Source organism: Petaurus breviceps, unplaced genomic scaffold (genome assembly GCF_028583685.1).
Source record: "Petaurus breviceps papuanus isolate PSGF00001 unplaced genomic scaffold, PetGlider_PUasm1.0 139, whole genome shotgun sequence".
NCBI lineage: Eukaryota > Metazoa > Chordata > Mammalia > Diprotodontia > Petauridae > Petaurus > Petaurus breviceps.
In genome coordinates, this window is record NW_027185697.1 from 10,294,528 (window position 1) to 10,316,767 (window position 22,240).

Sequence of the window (22,240 nt, forward strand, 5' to 3'; positions counted from 1 at the left end):
TTCCAATTTCACTGGGGTCATATCTTCACAAGAATCATATCCAGGAAACAGTGGTTCAGACTCTGAGTGGTAAGATTGCTTGGAAGAGAGAGAAATGAGTCTAGAGAAACTAGGGCAGTCTGCCTGGGGAAGGGTAGAACTGAGTTGGACCTTTAAGTGTGGGGGTTTGGGTTAGGGTAGGATTTAGAGGGGGCAGAAAAGATAGGAGAAAAGGGAGAAGACATGTACAAATTAAGAAAGGCTGGGCGCTAGTGACAGCTCCTGCCTGGTGGGACAGTTTGTATAAAGAGAAAAGACGTAAGTCCATAAGAATTAGAGATTGAAGGGGATATTGAGACCCTCAGACCCAGCCTTCTCCTTCCACAGATGGAAAGACTGGCTGAAAAGATCAGAGATTGAATGCTCAGGGAGCTCAGAGACCATCTCCTTCATCCCCCTCGTTTTACAGGTGAAGGAGGAGAGGAAGTGAGGAGCCCAAGGTCACATGAGTATCAAGTGGTAGCACCAGGATTCTTCTCTAGCTCTCCAGAACCAGTTATCTTTGGGGGTGCTGGAGAGACCATATCACGGACTTTCTCCTATAAAGAGTAGGATTGACTAATCTGTCCAGGGTAGATTTGAAGAAGAAAGTTGAGACTAGTGGAGTGGAAGTAGGACAAGGTCCACTCCTGCTCACTGGCTTTTTGTTCCTCCTTCCACGCTCAGCACACAATCATGCACGCGCACACAGACCCCAAGCCACGTGACCTTAGCACTTCATCCCCTAGGACAGGGTTATATGGATAACCAGAGCTCCAATGGGAGGAATGCTAAACATTCCCTGACGAGTAGTCCCACCGTGGGGTGGCAAGCAGGGAAGAGGGCGGGGACAGAGCCAGGGAGAGAACCAACCCAGAGCATACTTCTGTTTTCTCCAGGCTGCAGAGCAACAAAGCATGGAAGGCTGTGGTGAGGAGCAGGAGGAGGGTCTCAAAGCCCTGGCAGGTAAGAGACTGCCCCCCTTCCCACCAAGTTAGCAGGTGCAAAGAGGGTAGATGAAGAGCCCCTAGAGGAAGCAGAGGGGGTGCAGGGAAGAATTTCAGCTTTTCAGTTTTCATCAAAAAGAAATAGATACAAAGACAGAAAGACACACATACACACATGCACACAGATGGGCAAAGAGAAAGACACAATGATATAAGCACATAATGGGACAACACCAAAGCCCAGCACACCAGAGACAGACACACAAATACTTAGACTGAGAGGACACATTGTGGACCAAGCCACTGACACATGAGGGGCTCAAACCCACACAGTCTCTGACACACAGTGTCATTTGGTCCTATGACTTGCACTCATTCCTGAGAGGCCAGGGATCATCAGTGGTCAGAGAGCTAGTCTTGGAGTCAGGAAGATGAGGGACTCAAGTCCTGTTCCTGACACATACTGACTGGGCAAGTTATTCAGCTCCTTGGTGGGGGCTCTAGGCAAAGCTCTAAAGACCCAACTTGCAGAGCAGTCATTGATGCACTGGTAGAGGGAGTTTCCTCACAAGGGAATTCCCTACACCAAGAAATTCCTATACCCAGACCAAAAAAAATGTCCCTTGTGCCTACCCTAGCTTCTGTCTATCCACCCCTCTATTTTTGGTTTTATGGCCTCCATCCTCAGGAAATACCCATTGATTTAAATAACTGCATCTAATCGAAAAGATCATGGCAGACACTTCCTTTTTCCTTCCCAACCCCCTTTTCCCCAGGGTCTTAGCCTATTTTCAACATCTGCTCTGAGTTACCCCCAATGCTGACTTCCCTTTCACACAGGGACCAAGCTAGTTACAACCCTCCTGACCCAGCCCTGGGAGAAGCCATTCAAGCTGGACATTGAGTTAATCTACAATCTTCGGTCTGGTTGTGACTGGGGAAGGAGGAAGGGAGGGATCACAAAGTATATCCCATCTACGATGGTAGATTTACTAAGGAGGAAGAAAAGCCTTTGGGGTAGGCGCCTCTTCAAAGAACCTTGATCAAGGGAAGAATTCTTATATGCAGGCAGGTGGGAAGATTTTCTCTCCAACAGAGGCAAACCTGAACCTGTCTCTCTCCCTCTCCCCCCCCCCAAAAAATCCCTCCTTTCTGTCTTAAAACTGACCTTCTTAGTTAAGGCTTCTCTGATTAGACACAGTTATGTCTGTTTAAGCCAATGGGTATTTACTTTGAATCTATTGTCTCACTGGTATCAAGTTGGGTTTGGTGCCATAGGAGAAAAAAGAGGAGAGAGTAGGGTCCTGACCTCAGGGAGGTTATACTCAGTTTGGGGACGCTTCTCACCAATGTACCCCAGTCCTGGTGTCCGTAGATTTGTTCAGGTGCCGCTTGTCCTGTCCTTGTTTGTGTCTTTCCCATCAACATCTGCATCAGACAGGACTTGGGTCCCCATCGTCAGACCAGAGACTCCTTGACTTTATTTCCTATCACTCATGCCTTCTGCCACTACCTTCTCCTTCACCTTTACCTCATATGAATATATGGCCTTATTCCTTATCAAAAATCCTCCTGAACTAGTGATCCCATCCTATCCAATCTCAACCAGCAGATTGCCCCCTCTGTCATCCCCACTTTCTGACTTATTTTCAGTCTTTCCCTATCTACTTACTGTGTCCATTTCCTATAAACATGTCTATGCCTCCCCCATCCTGAGAAGCCCATCTGATCCTTCCATACCCTCCAACTACTATCCTTCATCTCTTCTGCCCTTGGTAGTTAAACTTCTTGAAAGAACCCTCTTCAGTAAGGGCTCCAATCGATTCCACTTTCATCATGCCACCAAAACCACTCTCTCCAAAGTCACTAATGATTAGTTGCCAAATCCAATGGCCTTTTCTCAATCCTTAATCTCCTTGACCCCTCAGTAGCCTTTGACACCATTGATTACCCTCTAGGTTTTCAGGACATCCCTCTCTCCTGATTCTTCTCCTACCCATCTGACCATTCCTTCTCTGCCTCCTTTGCTCCCTCTTCATCCAGATCATGACCTCTAACCCATAGGTGTCCTGGCAGGGTTCTGGACTGGGCCCTCTTTTCTTCTCCCTCCAGTCTACTTGGTGATCTCATCAGCTCCCACAGCTTCAATTACCTTCTCTATGCTGACAATTCTCAAATCTCTCTCCTGCCTAACCTCTCTGTGGACCTCTAATCTCACATTCCCAGTGGTCTTTCAGACATCTCAAACTGTATGTCTTATACTTCTTAAACTCAATTTGTCCAACTCATTCTCTCTCTTCCCAAATCCTCCCCCAACCCTCCTAACCTCCCCATTATTGTCAGAAGCACCACCTTCCTTCCAGTCACTCAGGCCCAAAGACAAGGGCTCATCCTAAACTTCTCCCTCTCTCTCACCTGCCCTATCCAACCTATGCCAAGGCCTGGCAATTTCACCTTTGCTACATCGTTTGCATAAGCCCCCTTCTCTCCTCTGACACTGTCTCCACTGTGGTGCAGGCCCTTGGCACTTTATCACCTTGGTGATTACAATAGCTGCTGGGGGTGTGCCTGCCTCCAGCCTCTCCCCCACTCCAGTTCATCTTCCACTCAGTCACTAAAGTGTTTTTCCTAAAATGTAGGTCTGATCATGTCACCCCCTGTGGCTCCTTGTTACCTTCAGGAACAAATAGAAAATCCTGCGTTTAGCATTCAAAGCCCTTCATATCCTAGCCCCCTCCTACCTTCCCAGTCTTATTACTCCCCGACAAGTACACTTTGGTCTAGTGACATCAGCCTCCTGGCTGTTCCACAGACAAGACCCTCTGACTCTCAGCTCCAGCCATTTTCTCTGGCTGTTCCCATTGCCTGGAATGTTCTCACTCCTCTTTTGACCTCCCTGGCTTCTTTAAATCTCAACTAAAAGACTATCTTTTCAGGAAGTTTTTTCCAACCCCCCTTAATCCTAGGGCCTTTTCTCTATTAATTATTCCCTATTTATCCTATATGTAATGTGTTTGTACATATTTGTCTGTTTCCCCCATTAGATTGTAAGCTCCTTGAGGGCAGGGACTCTCTTCTGTCTCTTTTTGTATCCCCAGTGCTTAGCACAGTGCCTGGCACATAGGAGGCACCTTATGAAATCTTGACTGATTGTTTGAGGGCAGGACCTGTGTCTCCTCCATCAGACCAAAGGCCTCCCCATAAGATTAGTAGCTATTTGAGGGTAGGGTCTGTGCCTCCCCATCAGACTCTATCCCGCCCAGTCCTGCATCCAAATTGTAGTATAATATTGACTCACATTTATATAGCCTTTTAAAGTTGACCTGAAAATAAGGACATTTTTATACCCATTTCACAGATAAAGAAGTTATAGTTTAAAAGGGTGGAAATGCCCTGTTCTAGCGCAAACATTTAGTGAGGCCAGAACTGGGACTGGCCTCCAAATCCATTGAGCTCTTCGCCCACTTCATCCACTCTACATCCCAGTACTTTATAGAGTCACAAGTGATGAGGAAGTCTTCACTGAAGGAAGGCCTTGGAGTCCAGGTGTGTGGCAGAGAAGGGACCAGATGGATGTCACTGGCTGAGGGCAGAGAGCCCGCCCCCAAGATCAAGGCAGAGTTTCTCTGAAAGCCTAGAAGAGGCATTGCTTACATCCGGCGGGGTGGGTGTGAAAGGGCACAGATAGAGAAGAGAGTCCCCAGGGACAGGCCCCAGGAAGAGGCTTGCCATGGGGGAGGGCCTGAGTTAGGGCCCCACTGACCTGCATCTTCCAGCTATCCTTGAAGACATTGGTGACGTCAGAAAGATCAGCTATGCGTCTTCCCTCTCTGAGGAAGCCAGCACATCTGAAGATGAGGAAGATGAGCTGGAAGAGGTACAGAGACCCCGCTAGACTTTTACCACAACCCCACCTCACCCCTCCCCAAACCAAGTGCCCAGAACCCACAGGCTTCTCCTGCGGAGACAGGCCTCAATGGTCCTAAATACTGGGCCTGAAACCTGTGTCTTCACAAAGCTTCAGAAAGGAGAACATGACTTTTAGGGGAAATGAGCCTAGTGGCCAAAAGAGCATAGATGTCAAGCTGGGAGAGAACAGAGGTGGTCTTCCAGCTCTTCATTTCATGGCTGGGGAAACTGAGGCAGGAAAAGATTAAGTGACTTGTCCAAGGTCACATAATCTGAAGGCAGTTCTCATATACAAAAAAAGGGCCACCAAGATGGGAAAGGGATTGGAGACCATGCCAGATGGGGGTCATCTGAAGTGATTGTGAGCCTCTTGAGAGCAGGGACTATGGCCCTCTCCAGGAGATTGACCACAGAGGCCCAGGTGCCCAGAGGGGACTGTGCCAGTGCCAATTCTCCCTTTGTCCTGTTTCAGCAAGGATCCTGGGAGCAGGGCCAGAAGCAACTGTTGGAATTAGAAGAGGGTGAGTCCATCCCTAACCATCTCCCCCTCTCCCTGCCCTTTGCCCCCCTAGAGAGAAAAAGGAAGGCAGTCAAAGACTGGGTGCTTACAGGAGAGAGAGTGAGTGATCAGGACTGGCAGGGGTTGCCCACTAGACTAGCTGAGTCGTCAGAGTTCAAGAGGCCTGTTGTGATCCTTCTGGCCCTTATGGTCCACCAAGCATTTCACAAATAAGTGCCATTGGAAGAGGGGACTCCTGAGAGTGTTGGGCTCCAGGGGGCAGCCCGTCCCCATTGCTAGGAGCCCAGCTCCCAAGCCTATCACAAGAGATGGCTGCATCTTGGAGAGAATACAACCTCTTAGAGACCCCTGGCTGCCAGAAAGGTGACAAAACATGTCCCCTGATCATGGGCCCCTCTGTCTCTGTCCATCTTCAAGTCTGGGCTGAAGCTTAGGGAATAGAGCCTGGGCACAAAACTACACCTCTGGATGCCAAGTCAGAGGCTGGGACCAAAGGCAAGGATGGATGCTGGGAGGGCAAAGGATTTACACACAAGGAGTCAGTCCCAGGCCATGATTGGGGCCCAAGTGGGGGAAGCCCAGGTCTACTGAGATCAGGGCCCCAAACCAGGATCACCAGCCTAAGCTGGGATGGGGATTGAGTGGTCAGTGGGCCAGGTTATGGAATTCTACCCCTTGGAGGGAGCCCCAGAGAGGCCAGGCCCTAGGACGCCTTGTTCTAGCTCAGTGAGAAAGGAGGCTAGAGCAGTCCATCGCTGCCCTTCCCCAGCCTCCCAGGCCCTGCTGGCTGAGCTGTCTATCCTGGAGGCTGAATGCGAGGTGGAAAGGTCGTGCAGGGAGAGGGCAGAGGTCTACGCTGCTCAGGTGAGTGAAGCTCCTTCTGCAGCCCCCACACAGGGCCTCTCCCTCCTTCTCCACCTCCCCAGCCTCCCTGCCACATGTGGTCACTTGTCTCAGGAAAGGTTCACTCAAAGTGCCCCCATCTTCCTTCCTCCAACCATTATTTACTTCAAGTCTGGGCAATCTCATCAGTGACTGGTGAAACCTGGGTTCAAATTCCACCTCACACTCTTCCATGCCTGCATGACCCTGGGCAAGTGAACTCTCTCAGCCCCAGGCTCCTCATCTGTAAAATGGAGGCAACCATAGCCCCTGCCTGCCAGGGCTGCTGTGAGAAGTCCCTGTGGTATAACCCGCTACCCTCCATCGCCACAGACCTCCGCTCTCTACCCCTTTGCAGGGGGCCTCATGAGCTTGTGTGGTTAAAAAAAATCATAACCCCCTGGTAGCCAAGCCTCCAGAAGTGATCGATCGCCTCACTCACTAGGCTGGTCTCAGGTGACGGACGCACAGACTCTGCTTCTATTTATGAGAGACACAGAGAAAGAGAGGTAGGGAGGGGAGGAGATGGGATAAAAAAGGGAATGAAAGAAAAAAGAGATGGCTGGACAGGGAGCTGTAGAAGACTGGAGGGAGAGAAAAGAGAATAGATAAATGCATAGTGCATGTGCATGTGTGGATATAGACATGTTTCTTTCCTTGCACACCCCTCATCTGTGTCTGCACTCGGGCTCCTTATCAGAGCGGAAGCCCCTTGAGGGCAGGGACTGTCTTAGCCTCTCTTACATGGTGCCTGCATACAGTAGGTGCTTAATAAGTGCTCATTGGCCAATGGTCTCATTCGATCTTGGGAACAACCTTGGGAAGCCGGAGCTCCTTTTATCCCCATTGCCCGGCTGAATGACCTGAGGCTGAGGAAAGCCCAATGAGCTGCCCGGTCACACAGGCAGTAGTATCCAAGGGCAGGCTGGAAACCATCGGAGTCCAAAGTCTCCAATGAACAGCTTCTCTGCCTACGTGCCCTCGCTTGCATTTTTAATCTAACGGCCACTACCTGGTCAGAAGACCAGGGTTCCAATCTTGGCAGGCTACCTACTGGCTGCATGACTTTGGAGAAGTTACCTCACCTTTCTCAGACTCAGTTTCCTTCTCTAAAATAGGGTAACAACACTTACACCATCTACCTCACAGCAGTTTGTGAGAACCCAGTGAGGAAAAAAATTGTTAAAATTGCCTAGAAAACTGGAAAGCTCTGAAATAGGGGAATGATTATCTGTGCTTAACGGGCCCACCCCCATCTGATCTGGGAGGGGGAAACTTCCTTAGCTCAAACAGCCCCCTGTGACCCATCCATTGCCCAGGTGAAATAGGATTGGGCCTTAAATCTCTATTTAACAGGTGGGGAAACTGAGTCTGATGGGAAAAGTGAAAGTCTTGTCCAAGCTAAGGTAGTCGAGGCCTAACTCAGGTCTCTCAACCCTGGGGCCTCCTCAGAAAAGAAACCAGCTGAGGCCTTTGACCTTGCCCCCCAAGCCCAGAAGGGCTCCTTGAGGTAAAAGGTTACCTTCCCCATGGGACCAGGAACCCCCTGAGGACAAGCAGGGGCTGCCTCTCCACCCTGGGGGCAGGGGATGCGTCTCCCCAGTCGCTGAGCACACATCTCTCCCTGCACCCTTGTTCTGTCCTCCCCTGCAGGTGAGCCAGGAGAATAAGGAGCTGAAACGTCTGAGTTCTGTCCTCCTTCCCTGCCTGGACCCTGAGCCTCTGCACATGGCCCCCCAGGAGCAGGGTCCCCCCTTAGAGCCCAGCCCAAGTCCGGAACAGCAACACATCCAAGGTGAGAAAAAAGGCTGTCCCAGCTCGAGCTCAGGGTGGAAAGTGGGGGCTGAGCCCGCCCCACACCTGCTGTGGTTTCCTCACTCATAATAGGAGGTGAGCTTAGAGAAGTGAGGCTGGCCTGGACTCCCTCTTCTGCCCCTGGGGCCCGAGGAGCCCCTGGCAGAACTAGCCCTTGTCCCCAGTAGGAGAAAAAGCATCCTGGGCCAGGGATCTCTAGGTAGCAGGGGAGCCCAGCAGGTACTGGAAAGCTGTCCAATCTCAGGCAGTGAGTACTGCCCAGCTCCCAGGCCTAGGAATGGCTACCAACATCACCAGCCCCTCTCACAGTCTGAGGGCGTTCCCCAAGTTGAGCTGCCTCTGCTTCTCTCAAGATCTTGGGGCTCAGGTGGCTGAACTCCTCCAAGAGAAGAAGGAGCTAGCCCTTCAGGTGCAGGAGCTCAGGGGCCAGCTGAAGAAGCAGGAGGAGCAGGTAGGAATGCTGGGGGCCCAACCAGCCCCTCTTCTCTCTGGCTCCCCCCGCCTTTCCTCCCATCCCTTTCTCTTTCGTGGCCCCTCCTTTCCCTCTTCTGGGTCTCTGGGTCCCCTTTTCCCCCTCTCTATCTCCACCCCCTTCCTCTTTCCCTTTACCTGTGGCCCCTTCACAGAATGGGGGCTCCAGGCAGTCCTGGAAGCAGCAAAATGGGGGAGGGAAGAGACAGATGTATCCACCTTTGACCTCCTTTTGGGGGAGGGGAGAGACAGAGACAGAGATAGAGAGACAGACAGAGACAGACAGAAAGACAGAGAGGAGAGACAGAGAGAGAGAAAGGAGAGAGGGAGAAGGAGGAGGAGGAGGGAGGAGGGGAAGGAGGGAGGAGGAGGGAACTGTTGAACCAGACGATCTCTAAGCTCCCTTCCCACTTGTGATGCCCCTTCTCACAAGACCTAGCAGAACAGGGTGTGGTTGAGAGTGGACCAGTGGAAATGAAGGCTGAAGTGTCTGCCATGCCAGCCAACCCTCTGGGAGTGGCCCTCTTGGCTAGCTTGGAATCCACACTAATGTTGGACCCCTTGACTCCCTCTCCCTATTGGAGGAAATAAAAAGATCTGGGGGCAAGTGGGGAAGGACCGAGGAGATCAGCTGGGGTGGGGGGGCAGGGCAGAATGTTGTAGAAAAGGGGAAGGCAAATAAGAGAGATCCACAGAAATGGAGTCCGCAGCATAAAGCCACAAAACAATCAGACTGTGTGACCTTAGGCGCCCCTGGGTCTCTGTATCCTTGACCAGATGACCTCTGGGGTCCCTCCCGACTAAGTCAAAGACTCCATGAGCTAAGGAGAACTAGAGGGCCCAGGAGCACCAAGCCCATGTGGGTGTCCTCTGGGAAAAACAGAGGCACGTGAGGCATCAGCCCGCCCTGCCCTGAGCCTGACCACACAGTGTGGGGCAGGCCCCCACATCCAGCCTATCAGTGTATGCATCTGCCTACCCACCTCCCTCTGCACATCCATCTTTTCCTTCTGTCTGTATCCTTTGGGGTCATTGGACCTGAACCCTAGAAAAGGGAAAGGCCCTCATTCCCTGAACTTTCCCACACATTTCTACCTCAATACTCAGTAACCCTTTTAAATGTCCTTTCACTGTGGCCCTCTGACCCAGCCCCCCGCCTCCCCAGGCGATTTGCCCCTCTTTGATCTCATCCAGTCTCTCTGTATAAAAGTGCCAATCTAACCCCCATTAAATTCTGCAGATTCTTAGAATCTCACCTGCCCCACAGGAGCTATGAGAAAGCCTCACAGGCAGGTGGCAGCCAGGTGGTGCAGTGAATAGAGCACAGGCCCTGGAGTCAGGAGGACCTGAGTTCAAATCTGGCCTCAGACACTTAACACAAAGCTAGCTGTGTGACCTTGGGCAAATCACTTAACCCCAATTACCATCCAAAAAGCAAAAAAATAAAAATAAAGCCTCACTACTCTGACTGAAAGAAGGCTTTCATGGTTGAATTCTATTGAGGCAGACCCTCCCTGTACCCTTGAATTTTGGGTTCCTATCACCCCTGGACGGTGTCACTTCCTGCTTCTCTGTCCCTGGGTCCCTCAGTGGGGAGAGGGGGTGTCTGTCCCTGTCCCTTGGTGCTTCTGTCCATTTCTGCCTGTTTTCCTCCCTTCTCTGTGTCTGCATCTTCATGCCTGCGTCTGCTTACCTGCATGCTTGTGACTGTCCACCTCTGAGTCTGTGTGTGTCTCTGTCCATGGCTGTCCACAGTTGTCTGGGCCTTTGGCACCCTCCATACTGGTATGTCTGTGTCTTCTTCCTCTATGTGCATGTGTCTTTCTGTTCTCATCCCTTTGCATGTCAGGCCATGACTAGCTGTGTATAGGCCTGTGTTTCTGTGTCTGCCCAGATCTCAGGGGCTCCTGTCCCCAATCTTGTCCCCACAGATTCAGAAGGAGCGTCTGGAGCGGAGCTCCTTGCAGATGTCCATGGGGCAGTCTCAAAGAGCCCTGGCAAAAATGAAGCGGGGTGAGTGAGGAGTGTTGGGGTGGGGGAGGCATGCATCCATCTATCCTGAGTCGGGTCACTTGTGGGGTCACAATGCAGGGTCCAACATTCCGCATTTCCAGCCCCCCAGCCTTTCCCCAGTTGCTGCCAGACAGTCTTTTCCCTGTGCTGTTCTCCCTCACACCCTTCCTCCTTCCCCTCCCTCCCAGTGTCCCACCTCATACTGCAGGAGTGTGGAGAGGCCTTGGAGCAGCTTAACCTAGAACAGGATCTGCGCCAACAAGCTGAGATCTTCGCCCACAAGGTACTCTCTTGGCCCTTTCCCACAGCTGGCCTGTGTGACTTCGTGCCTAACAGCCCCTGTGGGCAGAGGATTTTAGTATCCAGAAAGCAAGGACTTATAAAGCACCTACCACATGTCAGAGCCCCCCCTTCTGGGACTTGGAGATGCAGAAGGAAGATGAGCCCTGCCCTCGAGAAGCTTATGTTCTCTCAGGGAGATGCATGCACATAAATGTAGATAGGGAGCCAGAGTCTGAGACGAGGAAGGGGCTCGGACTGGATGAGGCTTCAGGGAGCCTCCGAACTCATCAGCCATGCCCTGTGTGCACCTCTCACAGCCCCACTTTCCTTCCCCATCCCACCCCATTCCAGATGCTGGTAGAGAAGAAGGAGGCCCACAGACAGAGCACCATCCTCCTGCAGAACCACGCCCCCAGCGGCCAGCTGACCGCAGCCCTGCAGGAAGTGGCCGCACTGAGCAGAGCCCTGGAGGAGGCAAAGTGTCGGCACAGGGAGCAGGTGAGATGGGCAGGGACTGGACTGGAGGGAGGGGCTTCAGGATGCCCAGGGTGGGGGGCCAGGAGGAACGTCCAGAGAGACAGGAGAGACAGAGCCCATGGCCAGGAACACAGACGGCCCATGCATGCATAGGCATGTGGGATTTGGAGCTAGAAAGTACTGTGGACCAGTGGATAGAGTGCAGGACTTGGAGTCAGACAGGCCTGGATTCAAATCCCACCTCAGACACTGACTAGCTGTGTGACCCTGGGAGAACAACTTCTCTGTGCCTCAGTTTCCTCAGCTGTAAAATGAAGGGATTCCAGCTAGCTAAGTCTATGGTCCTATGAACCTTCAGTTCCATTCATCAAGCATTTATTAGGCACCTACTGCACACTCTGTGCCAGGCTGGGTACTAGAAACACAAAGATAAAAGTGCTTAAAGAGCCCCTGCCCCAAGCAGCTCATGGTCCTCTGGAGAAATAGCCTGTACACATATAACAATAACAGCAACGACAAGCATTTATATAGCACCTACTGTGTGCCCAGGCACATGCACACACATAACAACGATGGCTAGCATTTATAGAGTACCTACTGTGTGCCCAGGCACATGCACACACGTAATAACAATGACGGCAGGTGTTTATAGAGCACTTACTGTGTGCCCCGGCACATGCACACACATAATAACAACGACGGCGGGCATTTATAGAGCATCTACTGTGTGCCCCGGCACATGCACACACGTAATAACAATGACGGCAGGTGTTTATAGAGCACCTACTGTGTGCCCTGGCACATGTACACATATAAATAAGAAATGCATGTTGCTTGATTGACTGTGGTAAGTTATGCAGAGTTCTTGAGGAGAAGGAGGTGGGGTGAGCCTGCATGGAGAGGGCCATCTCCCCTCAGACCCGCGTGTCTCTCCCATCCAACAACCATGGGTTCATGGTCCAGATAGTGCTCTAGCTCTGGGGATTTGAGTTGGCTTGTTTGCCTAAGACCCATGATTGCCTTGCTGAAAGGGACAGCTTTCAGCCACGGGTCAGGACTTGGGAACGGTAGAAAGTCAGCCTGGGTGCAAATCCTACCGTTGCCACTTGCTGCTTGGGTGACCGTTGTTCCATTATTTTCAGTCTTGTCCAACTCTCTGTGACCCCATTTGGGGTTTCCTGGCAGAGACACCAGAAGGGTTTCCCATTTCCTTCTCCAGCCCATTTTACAGAAGAGGAAACTGAGGCAAACAGGGTGAAGTGACTTGCCCAGGGTCACACAGCTAGTAAATATCTGAGACCTGATTTGAACTCAGGAGGATGAGTCTTCCAGACTCCAGGCCCAGAGCTTTGTGCACGGAGCCACCTAGCTGCCCCGGCATCATCTTGGCCAAGTCATGTTATATCTGTGGGCCTCAGTTTCCTCATCTATAGAATTGAGGGGTTTGGAGGAGGCCCCTCCCAGCTCTCTTTCTATGAGCCTATAATTCAAGGCCAATCCTCTCCCTACTTGCTTGTGTACCATAAATATCATAGATACTTGATTCCGATCTTCCCAACAAGGCTGTGACCTCTCCAAGGGCAGAGGCCATATCATCCCCTTCCCTGATCCCCTGCAATCTAAGGAAGCACAGAACAGAGTAGAAAATGAATCTAGAGAAGGAAAAGTTATTTATCTTTATCCTGCTTACCAACAGGTCATATCCTGGGAAGTGTCCCAGGAGGAAGTAGGATGCCTCAAGGTACGATTGAAGGAGGTGGAAGAGAAGAACTCCCAGCTGGAGGCCTTGGGTATGTTGTCCTTGGACAATCATGCTGAATTACTCCCTCCTAAAATACCATGTTCTCAGTTCTGATCAACATATATACACATCCACTGCCCTTGCCTATCAGGAGCCCCCCCAGTCTGACAGGAGAGACAGATATAAGAAGGTGGGGGGGTGGGGAAGAAGTTTTACTAATGGTGATGGAAAGTTGAAGAATGAGTCATATTCATCTAGGAAGGCTTCCTGGAGAAAGTGACCTGGAGCTATGAAGATCTCCACCTCTGAGCCTAGGTGCCCAGGACTTAAAAAGAAATTTCTAGTGGGGAGATAACAGCATTTATAGTCAGAGGACTTGAGTTCAAATCCTAACTCTACAATGAAGCAGGTTGTGCCATTGACAGAGTACAGGACAAATCTGGCCTCATACACTTTACTACCTCTGTGACCCTGGGCAAGTCACCTAGCCTCTGTTTGCCTCAGTTTCCTCATCTGTAAAAAATGAGGATAATAATAGCACCTACCACTCAAGGTTGTCATGAGGATCAAACAAGATAATATTTATAAAACCCTTAATGCAGCCCCTGGCAGATAATAAGCATTATATAAATATTAGCTCTTATTATTATTAAGCTTGAGAAAAATTCCTCTCCAGGCCAGTTTCCTCATCTACAAAACAAGTTCATTGGGGTGGCTAAGTGATGCAGTGAATAGATCACTGGCCCTGGAGTCAGGAGGACCTGAGTTCAAATCCGGCCTCAGACACTTTGCACACTTACTAGTTATGTGACCTTGGACAAGTCACTGAACTCAGATTGACTTGCCTTTCCCCTTCAAAACAAACAAACAAAATGAGTTCATTGGACTAAATGATCCTAAGGTCTTCCCTAACACTAAATTATATCTATTTTTTAATACTATGTTCAGATCCTTAACTTTTTTCCAGTTTCCATTTCTGTTAGATTTGTCTAAGTCTGAAAGAAGCAAGTTGAAGACCTCAATAAGTATTTAACTATCAGTGGATTAATTTATCCTGTTTATTACCTCAGAAGTCAAAGAAACTTGTGACTTTGAGTTAGAGAGGCCATCAGTCATTGGATGAAAGAGTTGTTATTCAACTTGTTCATTTTACAGAAAAGGAAACTGATGCTTGAAGAGGCCAGGTGACTTGTTCATGGTCACACAGAGGCAGAGTCAGGATTTAAACTTAGACCCAAAGTCCAAGAATCTGTGCATAGCACCGTGCTGGTCTGAGACACTCAATGAGGGTCTCTGGGAGTGGCTGCAATTACAGGTCCCCAGAGACTCAGCGTTCATCTCCCTGCCTTTCCCCTCCTTGTACAGTCTGTGCCCTGGAAGAGAGGGTGAAGAAGGCTGAGACCCCAAGCCAGGAACCAGAGGCTCTGCCTCCAGCTCCCCCACCACCACCACCACCACCCCCACTGCCTCCACCCTCTGCTCCTGCAGCAGAGTAAGTACTCCCCTCCTCCCCATTCAGCCCACCCTGCTTCCCTTAAATGACCTGGAAGGTGATGAGAGGCAGGTCCTGAGACTGAGGGGAGAAAAGAAAGACTTGGGGAGGGGGGGGAGACAGAGAAGGGAATGCCAAGTATGAGCAGAAGGAAGGAGGAGATATGGTTCCTGAGATCTCTCCTTCTGACCATCTCTAGCCCTCTTCAAGCCATCCGGCTGAGGCGAGGCCTGAATCCACAACCAGGTCAGTGAGGGGTGTGGGAGGCCAGCTTGGGGGGTTGGGTGGGAGAACCAGGGGTCAACAATGGGAGACACTTTTAAAAATGAATGTTAAATATGTAATTGGAAAAAATAAAATAATATTTGTTTAAAAAAAAACCAGTGAGGGACAAGAAGGATGTTGGGGAAAGGATGGGAAGGGGAAAGAAGGACCAGGTAGTCTAGGAGTTGGGATCTCTGCCCCCTTCCCAATATTCACTGCCCCCCAGCCTTGGCAGCCCCCTCCCTGGAAGACAAGAAGGCAAAGGCAGTGCAAGAAATGATGGACAGGATTCGTCAAGGAGTTGTGCTGAGACCGGCCGCCAGAGAGAAGGACCCCAGCCAGGTACTGCTCCCTGAGAAACCTAGTCTCCTTCCTCCCTCCCTCACCACCCACCTCCCAAAGAAGCTGGGCCCAGCTTTAGCAGTGGGGGACTTAATGGAAGAGGAGGCGATAGCTACTTATGATGGAAACATGGGATTGAGCCTGCTCAATCTGTTCTGACAAGTCACAGCCTCTCAGGGCATCAGTTTACTCATTGGTAAAATGAAGAGGTCGGGTCTGATGCCATCCAAGAGGCAACACAGAGGACAGAGTGCTGCTGGGCCTGGGGTCAGGAAGACTTACAACCTTGGACACTTGCTAGCTGGGTGACAAAGCATTTAGCCTCTGTTTGCCTCAGTTTCCTCATAGGTAAAATGAGGATACTAACAGCACCCACCTCATGGAATTGGTGGGAGGCTCAAATGAGGTCATGTCTGAAAAGTTCTTAGCACACAGTGTCTGGCACATAGTAGGCGCTATGTCAATGGTAGCTATTATGAAGTGCTTAGCTCAGTGCCTGGCACATAGTAGGGGCCGTGTCAATGTTAGCTATTATAAAATGCTTAGCACCATGCCCGGCACATAGTAGGTGCAATATAAATGTCAGCTATTATAAAATGCTTAGTACAGTGCCCAGCACATAGTATATGCAATATAAATGTCAGCTATTACAAAATGCTTAGCACCGTTCCTGGCACATAGTAAGTGCTACATAAACGTTAGCTATTATAAAGTGCTTAGCATAGTACCTGGCACATAGGAGGTGCTATATAAATGTTAGCTACGATAACGTGCTTAGCTCAGTGCCTGGCACATAGTAGGTGCTGTATAAATGTTCACTATCATTATTATCTAAGCTGCTTTCAAACCACAGTCCTACAAGGAAGAGACCAGGGTGACCTAGAATGTTCAGAACAGTGTCCTGGAGATGAGGCTTGAACTAGACCTACTGAGGCTATTATGTAACTCTAACTTTAGCATGAAAGTGCTAGGAGGGCAGGAAATGTTTCTTATTCTCCTTTGAATCTTCCAAACCACTACTCATAACAGATACTTTGTGAATTTTTTTTAACTTTTATTCAATTCACCAGCAATTCAATTTTATTCAATTCACTGGGCAAGCATTTATTAAGAACACGATGTGCCAGGCACTGTGCAAGGTGATGAGGATAGAAAGACAAAAGACAGCTCTTCCCCTTGAGAAGCCTGCATTCTATTGAAAAGGAAGGTAACCTGAAGACAGAGAACGCCCCCAACTGGGGGAATCCAGAAAGGCTTCATGGAGAAGGGAGCCCCTTGCTCAGCCTTGTGGGAAGATGAGGATTTTGAGAAGGGATGAGGAGGGAGGGCACTCCAAGCAGGGGGGTCCGGTGTGCGCAAATGCAGGGAGGTGGGAGACTAAAGTGTCAAGCTCAGGAAGCCGCTAGTCATCCAGTTTGTGTGGACCACAGAGTGAGGACAGAAGGGGGAGTGGTGCAGAATAAAGTCACCCAGCTCTGAGCGATTCCAAAGTCAGAGGAGAGAAGAGATAAGGAAATCTATCTGCCCTTTCAAGGCAAAGAGGTGCAGAACTATCCAGGTACAGATACAGCGACTGCATAGGGATGTTTTTGCCTGTTTGTTTCTTTAGTCCCAAGGGAGGGTTCAACTGGGGGAGAGGGGTTTGAAATAACTGAAATAAAGATAAAACAAATGAATGGATGGATGAAAAGAAACTTACTGTATCCCAGGCATTGTACTAGGCATTGGGAATACAGACACAAAAAGACAGGCCTTGCCCTCAAAAAGCTTATATTCCAGTAAGGAAAAACAGCATCTATAAGGGAGGGGCAGTCAGGAAGGGGGCTTTGGGCTTTAAAGTCACAGGGATGGCGAATGGAGTCATAGGGTGTCTGATTGACATGACCTTTCCAGGGCTGGTAGGGTTGATAGGGTGCTGAAAAGGCAGATGGAAACAATGGCTGAGGGTTCTGAATGCCAGGCTGAGAAATCTGTGTTTCATCCTAGAGGCAAAATTGTTGGGCAGGGAGGCCTTCCTGAGCCCCTCAAGATGATTTGGCCAACGATGAGGAGGGCAGATTGGGGAAGGGAAAGAATGGGAGCAGGGAGACCACCCAGGAGGAGGGTAATGGTCTAAGCAAGAGCTGATGGGGGCCTGAACCAAGGAAGGAATTTCCAGAGATGGTGGGAATGAGAAATCGCTGGGACCCCATGGAAATGGCAGTGAACGGAAGAGACAAGGCAAAGATGACTCCAAGGGGGCGATCCTGGGCAGCTGGGAGGATGGCAGCTCTTCCATAGAGATAGAGTAGTCATGGGAAGGTGCAAAGGTCCCCAAAATAAAGAGCTGACCAATGGAGTCTATCATAGACGGCTGTATGGTCTGCAGATTCTCTAGTCTGTGTCCTCTCTTTTTATTCCCAGGACCGCAGCAAGCGTAGGAGTGCTGCGATAACTGAGCTGCAGACCATGCTGGTGAGAGACGTCAAAGTGGGAGAGGGAAAGCGAAGGGGGGGAGGGGAGATCCGATTCTGCTTGGTATGAGCCACAGAGAAACTGAGGCAGTGAATGAACCTTCAGTCCTAACCAGGCTCCTCTTGTCAAGGAGCAAAAGGCTCACATTGTGAGGGACCTTGGGGAGGCCCTGCAGAACCCAAAGGGGATGGAGAAGTAAAGAGCTAATGGTGAGATTTCAGACACAGTGATGGGGCGACGGGAGAGCTGTTTGGGGGAATTCCTTCCCATCATGTGGCCTCTAGGTAGGGCCAGCCCTGCTGGGCAGTTCAAACTGGGTTATGGAGGCTATCTCCACCAACCTCCTTTCCTCTGATACCCCCATCCTAGTTCAGCTGACTGCCCATGAAGCTAGAAATCTTAGGAGTGTTGGGTCCGTTTCTAGAATCATTTCTGGGTTTAGGGCCTTGACAAACTGGAGCAGAGGACAGTGACCAGGGTGATAAGGGGACAGACAACCATCCCACAGGAAGAGACATTGAAGGAAATGGGAATGTTTAGCCTGGAGAAGACTTGGGGTACAGAGGAATGGAGGGGATATAATAGCTGTCTCCAAGGATGTGGCCTCTGAGTGTGCAGAGCACTGACTGGAGACTGGAGAGAGGAGAATTTAGCTTTATTCAAAGAAAAGAGATTAGAGCTATCCACAACAGGCCGCATGAGCTCACCATCATAAGAGGTCTTTGAGCAGAGGCTATGTGACCACTTACTGGGTACGTGTCAGCATAGATCCCTGCTGGGTGCAGCCAGGTTAGACCAGATGCCTTCTGTGGCCCTTGCCCTTCTCTGAAGGGCTCACTTACAGAATGGTCAAGGATACAGGAGATGGGCTTGTTACTGCGGGCACCTCCTGGTTCCAGGTGGGGTCTGAAGATTCTGGTAGCTGCTGCCTTCCCTTGCTCCCCTCCCTTCTCTCATGAATGGAGGATGAGGGAGGGATCTCTTAAAGGCCTCTCCATCCCCAGGCTTCCAAATGCCGTCCCCTGCACAGGGGCAGCAGGAGAAAGAAGAGTAGCCGGAAGGTGGCTGATAGCCAGCTAGTGGCCATCCTGCAGAGAAGGCGCCACCTGGTTGACTCCACTTCAGTGGGGCCCCAAGATGGCACAGGGGCAGAAAGCAAAGGTGTCCACAGGGCTGAGGCTCAAGGTGCCAAGAACCAGAGCCAATGTGAAGACTGGAGATCTGGGAACAGAATTGTTCAGGGAAATAAGGCTGGGGTTAGTCCAAGAGGCCTTCCTGGAGTAGGTAAAATGACCCTTTTGCCTGAGTTAAGAAGTCAACTTGTGACTGACCGTTGCTTCAGCAGGGAAAAAAAGGAATGCCCAGCAGAGCCAGTTCAGGCAGATCAAGCCTCCATTCCCCAAGCCCAGGTCAACTTGAGGACCCCAGCTCTGTCAAAGGCATCTGTCCTTTGGGGCCAGCCAGAAGGCCTATAAGAAAACCATGCTCCCTAACCTCCTCATTTGACCAGAGTGTCAAATGTCCCAGGGAGGATATAGCAGGAAGAGCAGGGAATCAGGAAGTCCCTGACAATTTGTTGAGGGATGATGGGTATGGTTAAGAGTGATGACAAAAGGAAATGTACCTCAAAGCTAGCAGCACTTGTCTGTAGCAGAAAAGACCACAGGGTTAAGGGCACTGTGCTCAGGTTACAGCTGCCCCTCCCTTAGGAAGCCCCAAAGTCAAAGTTCCCCCTACCCCAAACACACCCCAACCTAGACTACCCACTTCCCAGAAAATATAAGGCATTAGCTAAGTCTTTGGATTCAGAAGCAATAGGGAAGGGAACGATTCTCTCAAAGGCTCGGGAGAGAGGTTGCAGAGGGACACAAATGCACCCATCCCCAACCTCCCTTCGTCATCCTGAGTTCTACCAGGCCTTGTCATTAAAGTTGACGCTGAAAAACTGAGATGCTGGATTGAGTCATTTTCTACTTCCCAAAAACAAAGACCCAGATTTCAAATGGCCCAATCTTCTGCCCTCCTCCATTCAAGGGTGAGCTCAGTTAAGGTCAAGGACATTGATCTATCAATTGTGAGAAAGACAGCTTATAAACCATAAAACTCTCTGGAAATGGAAACAATGACTATGAGATATTGCAAACTTAAAGCTACGGTATTATTGTTGGTATTATTGTCAATCCTCATTGGTGAGTGCTGACTGCTGCTGTCACAGAACTGTGGTATTATAGACTATGAGTGTTGGAAGACATAGTAGCCTTCTTGTCCAACCCATGCATGAAAGGAAGCCCTGCCCTAACATATATAACAAGAACTACTCCAGTTACCAGCTTGGCGACCCCTGAAGTCAATCAATTAACAAGCCTTTATTAAATGCCTTCTTGGTACTGTGTGAAATGCTAGGGAAGAAAGACAAAAAGGAAAAAAGCCTCGCCTAAGATCTCTTCATGTTTGAAGATTCTGGGCTCCGTAATTCAGTCTCCCCTCTCCTTTTCAGTTCTAACCTTCCATCTTCTTTCCAGTTCCCCCCCTTCTGTCTCCTCCCTTCTCCATCTGTCCCAGGCCATCTTGTACCCCCACCATATCTCTAGTCCTCTCCCCACTACCTTCTTCATGCTCTTTACTTTTGACATAACCAGAGTTGAAGGGATTGGAGGCAAGGAATCCTGTTCTGTAGCAACAGGAAAGAATCAAGAGCTTACATTCCACCAGGGAAAGCAGCGTGTATATACAAATATAGACAAGTCACAAAATCTAAAGGTAGGAAAGCATCTCAGCGGCCATCTAAGCGGGGCTACCTGATAAGTGGTCACTCAGCATCTACTCTCAATTCAGTTAAGTTTCATAAGTCTTTCACGTGCACCTTCTGTGTACCGGGCCATGTACTAGAGGCTGAGAATACAAAGACAAAAATGGAATAGTCCTTGCCCTCAAGAAGCTTATGTTCTCCTCTATTCTATATTCTCCTTCACTCAGAAGGAGAGGTCTTGGTAGAAAGAAGGCCTACATAAATAGGAACAAAAAATACTAATGGAGTTTTTTTTTTACTTGAAAATGGAAGCAACAATAACAACCAAACAGCTGCCAAAATATGATGACCAATCTTGACCTTGACCAAAAAAGAGAGATGAGAAGGCCCATCCCCCTCTACTCTGCAGAGGCCAGTGAATATAGTTATAGAACACCACATAGGGCGTCAAACTTTGGGCGTATGTTCATCTTGTCCAACTAATTTTTTTCTTCTTTGCTGTAAGAGATTACTCTCTGGGAGAGGGAGGGATGTGTTGGGACATGTAAGTGATGTAAAAACAAAATGTATTAATAAAAATCTAATTTAAAAAAATATGTAGTTAAAAAAAGCCAGAAACTGCGACGGAAAAGTCCAGAATGGAGAACTAGGGGACCTAAGTGCTGGCCCTGACTCTACCACTCACTTCTACATATGACATTGGGTGTTTTCTGAGCCAGCCCACAGATCCATTCTCTCACCTGGGAAGGTAAGAGTTTGGACTCTATGGAAGAGTTGGGTGAAAAGGTGGCTCATAGGTCACAGAACTGGGGTTCAAATCCTACCTCTGATACTGACTACCTATGCCACTTGGGGCAAATCTCTTCATCTCTCCTGGGCCTTGGTTTTTCTCAGTAAAAAGAAAGGGTTAGTAACAGCCACAGTGTGTGATGACTGACTTTGATAGACTTAGCTCTTCTCATCAATGAAAGGACCTAAAACAGTTCCAAAGGACTCATGATGGAAAATGCCATCCACATCCAGAGGAAGAGCTATGAAGTCTGAATGCAGAGCGAAGCAGACTATTTTCTTTTTTTTTTCTTTCTCATGGTTCCTCCCATTCGTTGTGAAAATATGTTTAATGGGAATGTATATGTAAAGCCTATAATCAGATTACAGGCTGTCTTGGGGAGGGGGAGACAATTTAAAACTTATGGAAGTGAATGTTGAAAACTAAAAATAAATTAATAAACTCATAAAAAAAGAGGGTTGAAGGGTTGAGCAAGACAGCCTCTGAGGTCTTTGCAAGCTCTCTGGAGCTATGATCTCTGAATCCTTCTGAACCCGACATTCTATGATTTATGGATGCTTCCAGTTCTGACCCTTTGAGCTCTCAAATTCCTTCCAGGTGTCACTCAGACACTCCAAAGGCCCTTTTCAGTTCTAACCTCTGGGGCTGGGACAGTTAGAGCAATGTAAACAAGCTCCATACATACGGTTAGGCAGATTCAAAACTGGCTGAATGGCCAGACACAAAAAGTGACCTGGGGAGGTGGTTTCTAGTGGAGCGCCCCACGGATTCATCCTTGGCCCTGCATTGTTTGACAGTTTTACCAATCATTTGGATAAAGGCATCCAGGTCAGATTTGTAGATGGCCAGCCTTCTGGCCCAACCTTCTAACCTGCCCAAGTCCTGAAGAATCCTGTTTCCCAGTATGTGAACCACCCCCCCACTCTTGGATCACCTGCAGATTGGGTAAGCCTGTCTCCTCTAGGCCTTTTTTTAAATCACATGAAGTTTATTCATAATAATTAAATTTATTTAATCCTACTAAAAGTATCTCAGTCTGCTAGTCTTGCCTCTGATGTGTACTGGCTGTGTGAC

At 49.4% G+C, this 22,240-nt stretch overlaps 1 protein-coding gene across 1 annotated transcript; it reads left to right on the forward strand.

Moving 5' to 3' along the window:
• The first annotated feature begins 890 nt into the window (after positions 1 to 890).
• LOC138144867 (shootin-1-like) lies at positions 891 to 20,976 on the forward strand. The gene is made up of 15 exons (XM_069066373.1): positions 891 to 984; positions 4,742 to 4,842; positions 5,347 to 5,395; positions 6,164 to 6,258; positions 7,930 to 8,071; positions 8,445 to 8,542; positions 10,494 to 10,575; positions 10,764 to 10,858; positions 11,209 to 11,355; positions 13,031 to 13,124; positions 14,441 to 14,567; positions 14,767 to 14,813; positions 15,058 to 15,173; positions 17,577 to 17,627; positions 18,632 to 20,976. Exons 1-15 carry the CDS (start codon positions 936 to 938, stop codon positions 19,100 to 19,102), a joined length of 1,764 nt encoding a protein of 587 aa, XP_068922474.1. The 5' UTR covers positions 891 to 935; the 3' UTR covers positions 19,103 to 20,976.
• Positions 20,977 to 22,240: the final 1,264 nt, after the last annotated feature.

Bases quoted from the DNA above. Each gene is read 5' to 3' on its own strand.
- LOC138144867 (XM_069066373.1), top strand. From the start codon at position 936: ATGGAAGGCTGTGGTGAGGAGCAGGAGGAGGGTCTCAAAGCCCTGGCA. The intron at 8,543-10,493 runs GTAGGAATGCTG...TTGTCCCCACAG, and splicing joins TGAAGAAGCAGGAGGAGCAG to ATTCAGAAGGAGCGTCTGGA. The intron at 14,568-14,766 runs GTAAGTACTCCC...GACCATCTCTAG, and splicing joins CCCTCTGCTCCTGCAGCAGA to CCCTCTTCAAGCCATCCGGC.